This window comes from Haematobia irritans, chromosome 5 (genome assembly GCF_050003625.1).
Source record: "Haematobia irritans isolate KBUSLIRL chromosome 5, ASM5000362v1, whole genome shotgun sequence".
Lineage (NCBI taxonomy): Eukaryota > Metazoa > Arthropoda > Insecta > Diptera > Muscidae > Haematobia > Haematobia irritans.
Genome location: NC_134401.1, coordinates 53,451,967 through 53,462,687, shown reverse-complemented (window position 1 = coordinate 53,462,687; position 10,721 = coordinate 53,451,967). Strand labels below are relative to the sequence as shown.

Genomic DNA, 10,721 nt, shown 5'->3' with positions numbered 1-10,721 from the left:
AGAAATAAAATTTTGACAAAATTCTCTATAGAAATAAAATTTTCACAAAATTTTCTATAGGATAAAATTTTGATAAAATTTTGTATAGAAATAAAATTTTGAGAAAATTTTCTATCGAAATAAAATTTTGACAAAATTTTTTTATCGAAATAAAATTTTGACTAAATCTTCTATCGAAATAAAATTTTGAGTAAATTTTCTATAGAAAAAAGTTTCTATAGATTTTTTTTGTATATTTTTGGTAGATGTTTTTTCAAAATTTGTTAGATTATTTTTGGCTTGAGTGGCTGGCAACCGTGATGAGGACAAGAGTTTTCGGTTTTTTTTACAAATTGATTAGTCGATTTTCGTCGCCATTAAAAGTAGATTACTCGATTTGGATTGGACTCCATTTTCTAAAAAATAAAAGCTGATTAGGTCATTTTAAGATTACAAAAAGTCGACTTCGGATTTTCGACGTTTCTTGGACAAAAGGCTAAAATTGATACAAAAATCGACTTTTGGACGATTGTATCACTATTGAGTCATCACAAAGTCGAAGACCTTGGCAAAAATTAAATTTCCAAATTTGCCACTGAATTTTTGAAAAATTCGACTTTTTACTACGACTTCGAACTTTTGTCATTGAGTCTTAGCACTAATGAAAAGCAGAATCGATTCATCTACTTGTAAAATCAGAATACATAGAGGAGTTTACTTTTCGATTACTTATACGATATTCCCATCAAGTTGTTTTATATCTTTTACGGAACTTTCTTCACAGTTTTAAGATTTTCGGAAATTTTTTATTCTCTATTTAAAAAAAAAACATATGTAGCCTAACAATATAAAACTGATGCCTCAGAAATTCACTTCGTTAGTTTTTTGAATAATAGTGATTCTTTGCTCCTCCACAGGATATACAAACTCATGTCTCTTCAAATATTGAGTCAAGGACCCAGAATCGTTGATTTGCATTCGTTGAGGCTTAGGACCAGTGTGCTCAACAAATTTATAACCATCACCACCATTCATCAGAAAATATGGTACAATTACATTATACATTTGATCCTCGCGGAGATTCTGGTAAGTGGGTACATCACAATTGGTACACAGAATTTTAGCTTCTACAACTCGGGTACCCACGGGATTATTGTAATCAAAGGTGGTATGTATTCCAGACATTTGAAGGAAGCCACCCTTGGAGTCTGTTTCAAACATTGAAGCGGAATGCTCTAGGACATCCAATAAAGATTTTCCACTTATTTGAGTCACATATAAATCATTTTTAAAAGGCATTACAGATGCCACATCTAGAGCTAGAATTGAACCATCCGATCGTTTTTCAATGGAACTGCGAATAGCTAAGGCAAGGAAAAAATACGTGATCATTATTGGCTGACAATTTTATTCATATTTAATTCCTATAATTACCTCCTCCCTGCATAAATGCTATGGATGCATCCGACCAATATGATCCTCCAAAATCCTCTAAAATTCTGGCATAAACCATGGCATCTGTTATAAGATTACCAAGATTACATTCTTGATGACGGCAAACTTGACGACGGCCTTCTAAATGCACTCTGGTATGACCAATTACGTCCGCTTCCAGTTCATTAACTTTAGGTCTATACACTTCCAGTAATTGTAGGACATCTGTTTCTTGAGGTATATCAGAGTTCAATAGAATTGGATTTCCTTCGAATTCCAGAAGATTACCCTCGTGATCAAACTATGAGAAGAAAGGATTAATCTTAGGTTAACTGTTATACAGCGAAGTATGATGTTAATAAAGTACGAAGTCTTGAAAACTTTTCTTTATGTGGTATCTAGCACTGTGTACGATGATATTCGGATCCTGTTATAGGGAAATGGAATCAGACTGCATGTGAAATGTGTGAGAATTTGTCCCTTATGCCTAATGAGATGTTCGTTGGAAATAGAGTTCCTTCAAGTTTGCTTCTTCTGGTACTAAGATCACGTCTTCGCGCGAAAACTTGCATACTTCATATAAAACCATTCGGGCGGAATAACTGAAATGTACGAGAAGTTGCGCCTAATCCCTAATGAGATGTTCGTGGGAAATATGGTTCCTGCAGCTTCTTCAGTGAAAGAAGATTGCTGTACATTGCTGGTACTAAGATCACTCCTTCACATGAAAAACTGTTATACTTCGTATAAAAACGTTTGGGCGGAATAACTAAAATGTATGAGAAGTTGTCTCTTATCCATAATTAGATGTTCACGAGGAATATGGTTATTCCAAGTTGGCTTCTTCTGGGCAATTCACTGATTGAACCTCGCACTTGGTATTAGAAAAGAGGAGTACTAAGTACTGGTACTAAGATCACGCCTTCGCACGAAAAAGTGTTATAAATGTATGTGAAGTTGTCCCTTATCCTTTCTGGGCAATTCACTTATTGAAGTTCAGGGCTTAGCAAAAAGGAGTGGTACGAGCCAAACTGTTATACAAATAATATTGCTCTAAATTATCACGCCTTAGCACGAAAAACTGTTATACTTCGTATAAAAACGTTCGGTCGGAATAACTGAAATGTATGAGATGTTATAGCTTATCGCCAATTAGATATTCGCAGGAAATATGGTTCTTCCAAGTTGGCTTCTTCTGGGCAATTCACTGATTGAGCTTCACACTTGATATTAGAAAAGAGGAGTGGTACGGGCAAAACTGTTATACAAAGAATATTGGTGTAAATCTTGGTACTAAGATAACGCCTTCGAACAAAAATCTGCTATACTTCGTATAAAAACATTCGGGCGGAATAACTGAAATATGTGAGAAGTTGTCCCTTATACCCAATGAGATGTTCAACTGATCGAACTATACTTATTAGAAAAAAGGACTGATATGATCAAAACTGTTATAAAAAGAATATCGCTGTTAAGCCTGGTACATAGATTACGTTTTGGCACGAAAAACTGTAAATCTTTGCTTGGAGCTTTTTCGAACACATGTTAATGAAACTCTGGAGTGCATATTATTTCGCATATTTTCTGTATTTACAGAAACGAACTTAGTACTAAGCTTTATATAAATGAATTATGTTATTTTCCTAAAACATTTTCTTAATTGTGATTGAAGCCCTCAGTAATGCAGGCGATAAGACTGAATATTTAAGGTCAGCAAAACTCTTCTTGAAGACCGTTTAGAAGACAGTCCGAGTCCAGCTATAAAAGTTGGTGTCACATGACACACAACTAAATTGCTGGTTCACAATCCTATGTGAAATTCCCAGCGAAAACATCTCGTCCAGGTGGAGCAAACAAGACATGTTTACCCTACTTTTTAACTTTTACATCACAAGGACTTCCAGATGACCAATGAGGTTGGGTATTGTGGCACCCCATTACTTCAGACTCAATTGTGATACCACAGTGGTTAAGTCCACCCTTATCACTGAGTGCGGCCCAAGCTCAATGACATAAGACCTCTAATAGTCCGACCGGAGTTTCAAAGGAGAGCAGAAAAGCCGTCAGGAGCCATAAAGTCCAAGAACTCCAAGTTTCTTGGCGTGGCTTTTGATAACCTGTTACTTTATTAAGAACACCCAATTGGTTAAAACAATGTTGGAAGCCGAAACAAGATGCCGAAAGTATTGGCTCCAAGCACTTGGTGAAAAGGTTAGGAGACGATTAAAAATACCGACCAGTTTATTACTAGCGCCCTCAGCAAATACGCGGCTTCCATTTGGTTTTTTCAGTATTAGCAAAACTCAGTTGAGGAATCTCAGGGTGCTGCGCCTTGGATAACCACTGCTGCGCTGAATCCGAAATGCTCTCAGTCAAGAAATACTCTAAACTCTTGATAAAAAATAGTGGCATCTAACCCATCGAGAATCTTTGAGCACCTTTGGTAGGTGATGAACTCTCTCTTAGCAATCAATACTGACCGATTCTATGTTTATAGCCGAGTCCGAACGGTGAAATCACTTAGAGAAGATTTGAAACACTCACAAATGTCACCTGAGAGGGGATAATGCACCGCCGAAAAACTCTTTGGTGTTTGGTCGAAAGTGGTATAGATCCCATATCTGAATCCGGCTGACTTCGCCTTAAATTACTAGACAGGGTACTTTTGGGGCGTTCTGGGAACCCGACCCATCTGACACGTAAATGATTTGGGACTCATACAGCAAAGGAATCTCGTTTCTGCGAAATGGATGATGACGTTTAATTCTTCTCTTTCTTCATCGTGCCAAAATACAAACATACAAATTCCATGGGCCTAAACCACAGCGCGCGCTGGAACAAAGGGAAAGTAAATGGTAATTAGATGACGACATCTTCTGGGTGGAGAACGCAAAGCTCATAGAAGTCGCACGGCACTGTAAACACATAGAGCGTTGGTTAGGTTAGGTGGTGGTATATTCGGGCCGTCAAATATTTTATGTCCACTTAGACTACTCAGTCCATTGTATACAGGTGGCGAACTCCTCTTTTTGTCCGTGAATACTGCCCAATTCTATATTTGGCTCATTGGCAGGGGAACTCCTTTTTATAGCTGAGTCCTAACCTCTTAGAGACTATTTGCGATGTGGATCAACGAAATTGACGGAAGGATGCTGGTAACAACTGGAGAAGAGTCAGAAGGCCGACAAAAGGATTCCCACGCTTCCTCTTCTCCGGGAATCAAGAGTAGTTCGGTTAGGTTATTTTGTTCATTCTCACTTAGACTATTTAGTCCATTGTGATATCACACGGCGTGGACTTCTCTCTTACCAATGAGTGCTCACCGATTCCAATTTTGCTCTACTACAAGGTTCCCCAAGTGGAGCCACCGTGGTGCAATGGTTAGCATGCCCGCCTTGCATACACAAGGTCGTGGGTTCGATTCCTGCTACGACCGAACACCAAAAAGTTTTTCAGCGGTGGATTATCCCACCTCAGTAATGCTGGTGACATTTCTGAGGGTTTCAAAGCTTCTCTAAGTGGTTTCACTGGAATGTGGAACGCCGTTCGGACTCGGCTATAAAAAGGAGGTCCCTTGTCATTGAGCTTAACATGGAATCGGGCAGCACTCAGTGATAAGAGAGAAGTTCACCACTGTGGTATCACAATGGACTGAATAGTCTAAGTGAGCCTGATACATCGGGCTGCCACATAACCTAACCTAACCTAACCTAAGGTTCCCCTTTTTATAGACGAGTTACAGAAGCTGACCCAACTTTGAAACAGGGAAAAAGGAACGATGGAAAGGGCGAACCGAAAACCGGCTTAAGTTTATGCCACACTAAGAACCTGGGTTCTCCAATTTTGCTCTACTACAAGGTTCCCCTTTTTATAGACGAGTTACAGAAGCTGGCCCAACTTTAAAACAGGGATAAGGGAACGATGGAAAGGGCGAACCGAATACCGATTTAAGTTTATGCCACACAGAGAACCTGGGTTCTCTTCTCCACCTAACCTAAATGTATGTAACTGAAGTAAAAAGAAGTTTTTGTAATTACCTTAACGTGTAATTTCCCCATGTACTTGGTATAGGCATATGCTTGGACAACTGGGACCAATTTACCATTGTCCTGTTTTACTACTGTGGGATATGGTCCCACAATACGTTCCGCATCAGGTTGATTACCATTAAAGAGAAAAGTGTTGGTATGACCACCAACTACCAAATCAACATCATTGCAATTCAAGGCAATTTCTTGGTCTTTCTCGAAGCCAGAATGACCCAATGCAATGATAATATTAATTCCTGCAGATTTCAAAAAAGCTGATTCTTTGCTGTAGGGAAAAGTCACGTTTTTTGTTATTACTCTATGGAGTCTATATCAATATCACATTACTTACTTTTTTTTTTTTTTTTTTTTTTTTTTTATTATTATTTTATTTATTGTACAATTTGCTATATATCCATACAATTTTGGCCCAGCGCCACAAGGCATTATTGGGCTAGTTGGCTAACAAAAATTCATGATTGTACAAAAGTTTGCAATAGTAATTCACACAATTTAAAAAACTTATGAAATCAATTAAACTACCTTAATTTAATGTAAAAGTGTTTCAACTGTGTCGAGAATATAATTTTTGCATGATCTTTTAAAACTTGAAATACTCGTAAGTGCTTTTATTTCAGGAGGAAGATTATTGTAAGCATTTGCTCCAATAAAATCAATTCGTTGCTTGGTCCTTTCTAGTCTACAAAGGGGTACTCTCAGATTCATTCTACCTCTCGTATTTACATTACTTTGATTTTGCGTAAAAGATATTGGGTGATTTCCAATATCCTTGACACACTTGAAAACATAGACTAAAAGCCCGTATGTATGCAGTCCATTTAATGGCAAAACAGAACTCGCAAATTCTTTGAATAATGTTAATGTAGAAAAGTTACGTGGAAGATTAAAAACAGCCTTCAATGCTTTATTCTGCATTCTTTGTAAAGCCTTGAGATTTTGATTAGCATTATTATAAGCGTAACTGGCTACCATATAGTTAAGATGAGATTGTATTAAAGCATGATATATCAGAAACTTAGACTTCTGGTTTAACTTATGGCGCAGCTTATATAATATTCCAACTGCTGCTTGATAGCATCAATTTCGTCGGTGAATATATCAATCTTGGTCATGGTCTTATTCAGAGTTTCTGGTGTTATATAGCCAATAACACCTACTTTCACTCCATTTATGTCCAAAATTGTAGATTTATACAAATTTGGAGATTCCTCTAATTGTGGAACCTTGGAAAGATTTAAATTTGCTGCTACTATAGGGAAATTGACTTTTTCCAAAAATGGTAAGAGACCAGGTATACCACTGTCAAATTCATGATTTCCTAAGGACTGCAAGTGAAACGAAGATTATTGGAATTTGAGAGTCTATTGGCAAAAATTTGTCTTACCACTGCATCAGGCTGTAATATGTTTAAGAAAGTTGCCGCTATCTCATCCTTGAATAAATAGTACCATGGTGTACCGGTGGCAGTATCACCAGCATTTAAATATACCACTGGGATACCACGGTTTGTGGCCTGCTCACGATGTTCTCGGATTCTGGACAATATAAAATAGATAAAATCACAATCAAGTTTCTCCTATCAGGCTAAATAGCAGTGCCAAAAATAATCTACCAAAATTTTAAGAACATTTTACCACAAATCCACCAAATTAAAAAGTCCAAACTTTTCCTCAATTGGTACTCAAGCTAAATTCAAAATAACCATAAAAATTTTATTTCTATAGAAAATGCTGTCAATATTTTATTTCTATAGAAAATTTTGATTATTCATCTTAAATGACTGGGTTCAGAAATGATAGTAAACTCTTCAGGTACCTAGAGACGTTCGAACGTAGCTCAAATAGCACAAATCTAGTTTATTTAGGCAGACGTCTCTCGTTCTCGATGACTGGCAGTGGTCTTCCTCCCAGTACAGTGATGCACTATGAGAAGAGATCGTCTTCTGAAAATCTGTCGTGTACATGGCCTTCAATTTCGCCCTTAATCCTTCATCACAGTCTTCGCCGATGAGGGAATAATTGACTATAACTCCATTTTAAATACGAACCGGATAACTTTGGCCCTTTCAAAAGGTGCCCGCTGGAAATGGCATGGTTCATATGCTCCAGGAGGTCGCAGTCTTGCCTCTCCGATATCATCTTGGACTCATGCTACATACTATTCCGGTGTGCTCGAGAGACGTCCAGTGGCAATTCGCAGTTCAGTATTCTGTACCGTCTGAAAGTTCCTCCCCACCTGAAATTCCTCGAAATTTCTACCTGATGCGCCGTCCAGACTATAAGTGTCGAACATATCCCAGATGTTGGCCACACCATAAGTTATGTCCGACCCCATAATCGATACTGCTGCTTGTTAATGTGATCGATAACACATTTTCGATTATTTAGTCATCGCCGAAAATTCATATCGATTGGCCACACTATGTCCCGGTGTCGCACTTATACATCAGTCTTGGCTCTTCAAGAGTGTCCTCCTGGAAGTGGCATATTTCGGGCGGTATCTTAGAATGGCATCTAGGGTGCCGTTTACCTCGTATTAAGTTCCTCAATTGGGTCTTGTTTGTACTGGGAATCCAAACGGGGGCCGCATAATCGATAAAGGAAGGACCAATCCACTCATAAGTCTTTTGAATCATATCCCTAACACTCCCTCAAAAAATACCGGCCAATGTTTTCAGGTTTTTTTCTCCTTCCAACGATTTGCGCAATCTTTTCTGTGTGTTTACGATCCTTGGTGTTCCTGCCGACCACATGATTAACCACTTTAGTTCACGACAAGAAACTGGTTGATGTCGAACTGTAGTCAGAAAGCTTCCCGACATAGAAGTCCCAAAGAGTGGGGAGGAAGTCATTACCACCACCGTGGTGCAATGGTTAGCATGCCCGCCTTGCATACACAAGGTCGTGGGTTCGATTCCTGCTTCGTCCGAACGCCAAAAATTTCTTCAGCGGTGGATTGTCCCACCTCAGTAATGCTGGTGACATTTCTGTGGGTTTCAAAGCTTCTCTAAGCGGTTTCACTGTAATGTGGAACGCCGTTCGGACTCGGCTATAAAAAGGAGGTCCCTTGTCATTGAGCTTAACATGGAATCGGGCAGCATTCAGTGATAAGAGAGAAGTTCACCAATGTGGTATCACAATGGACTGAATAGTCTAAGTGAGCCTGATACATCGGGCTGCCACCTAACCTAACCTAACCTATTACCACCTCAAAGTCTTTGACATTTCTGCCTGACATAATTATGGAAGAACCAGCCCATAGGTTATCAGATGAACATCTAGATTTATTCCATCATCAGTCTTGGCTCTTTCAGAGAGTGTCCTCCTGTAAGTGGCATATTTCGGGCGGCGTCTTAGTGTGACATATAGGGTGGAGTTTACCTCGTATTTAAGTTACTCAAGTGGGTCTTGCTCTATACTGGGAATCCAAACGGGGACCTCATAAACGATAGAGGAACGACAACCAATCTACTCTTTTGATTCGTCTCCTTATCTTTCCCCCAAGAGCTACCAGCTAATGCCTTCAGGTTTTTTCTACTTTCAACGTTCAAGCATTTCCGCGTATTTACAAGATATGAAAAGGTTATCACTGAACTTGGGAATGCTTTGGCCACGAATGTGAAAGAAATCCCTAAGTCCAGGGAGGTAGTCATTAATCTTCACTTCAAACTCCCAGACTTTATACCTGATGTAAACGAATAAAAGAAGGGGCACAGAACACCGCCTCAGGTAGGCATTGTTTTTTAATCCGGTCATACAGTACGTTTTCCCTCTAAATTCCACATACGATTGCATACCAACCATAAAGTCAGCCAGCCCATCACTTAAGATTATTCGGGACGGAGGTGTCCCGAAGGCTTTGGGTTCAATCCCAGTTTCCACCGTACATCATAAACTTTTCAGCGGTGATTTATAGTCTTTCAGTAATGCTGGTGACATTTCCGGGACCATTCCGACGCGACTATAAAAATGAGGTCCCTAGCCATTTTAATGGAATTGGGTAGCACTGGACTGAATAGTCTAAGTGAAATTGTAATAACGGCCTTTGTGTTATGACCGGAATATTGAATTCACATGGTAGTTTCTAATCCACTAAATTCGTTTTTATGACATTTCCCGTATTTCTTGTACAAGTTCCGGGCCTGCTATGTTAAGCTGGCCTAGGGGGTTCATAAAAGGTTCCTCCAGTATCTCCTTAATTTGATTAATAATTGCAACACAGAACTTAAGGTTCTAAGAAAAAACAAAGAATCAAAGAAAATTTCGACCGCAAACCTTCAACACAAACTTTCATGACATCCTTGTATTTAACCGTTGAAAATATAAAATTTATTTCCCTTACTTACATATGAGCCACCCTGGCAATGCCACCAAAACATTTATTGGCTTTTGCCAAATCTTGAGTACATTTTTCACTACTCGCACTGGTTTCTTCAAATCGAGCATGTATATCATTGTTGTGTAAGATAATGAATTCTGTGGTCACCACATCATTTCCCTCTCCATTTATGGGATTAGCATTAGTTGCCTCTAATGTAAACCAGAAAAATCTGAGATAGATCAAAATCAAACAAAGTCTGGGCGATGTCATAATTAGTTGACAATCTCTGTGATAAGAAGACATGGAATATATAAAGATTAAATATAAATAGGGATCATATAAAGCAACATACCTGAATATTCAAATTTCGAATCTTGCTTTCAATAAGAGGGGATCACTTTTTATGTATATTTTTTAAGTTTTTAATAACTTTTAATTTTTTTTTGGATTTTAAAAGCTAATCTGCCCTCCGTTTGATGACAGTCATGAACCGGCTATGCTTGAAAGAACACTGACTGATGCTATTTCCGAGGTATCCCTCAAAACTATTTAAACCAAAACCCAGAATGGCAGACAGATAAGCACCATGATACGTAGGATGCTTTGCCACAGTATTCTGTTGCCTAGAATTTTCAGACTAACTAACTATAGTTTGAGTAGTTTTTTAGTGTACGAAATGAGAACGGCAATGGAAATAAAGCGAAAAGAGATTTTAGACAAATAATATTCGACTCTTAATATATGCCGATGCTATTAGCAGACGATGTAGCAGTACTGCAAGGAGTTATAAAAATACTTAAAGATTATTGTAAACTTTGGAATATGGAAGTCAACATGGAGAAGTCGACAATAATATTTCGCAAGGGCGGAAGTATATCTACCAAAGAAATATGATATTTTATCAAGTCAATGATATTATAAACATCTCCGGGTATTCCT

The 10,721-nt window shown here is 38.3% G+C and overlaps 1 protein-coding gene across 1 annotated transcript; it reads right to left on the bottom strand.

Annotated features, from left to right (window-relative positions):
- Positions 1 to 763: 763 nt before the first annotated feature.
- On the bottom strand, positions 764 to 10,286 carry LOC142241129 (protein 5NUC-like). The gene is made up of 7 exons (XM_075312876.1): positions 10,135 to 10,286; positions 9,808 to 10,068; positions 6,847 to 6,997; positions 6,531 to 6,787; positions 5,451 to 5,727; positions 1,414 to 1,714; positions 764 to 1,343 (listed from the first exon to the last, which is right to left on the bottom strand). Exons 2-7 carry the CDS (start codon positions 10,050 to 10,052, stop codon positions 841 to 843), a joined length of 1,734 nt encoding a protein of 577 aa, XP_075168991.1. The 5' UTR covers positions 10,053 to 10,068; positions 10,135 to 10,286; the 3' UTR covers positions 764 to 840.
- Positions 10,287 to 10,721: the final 435 nt, after the last annotated feature.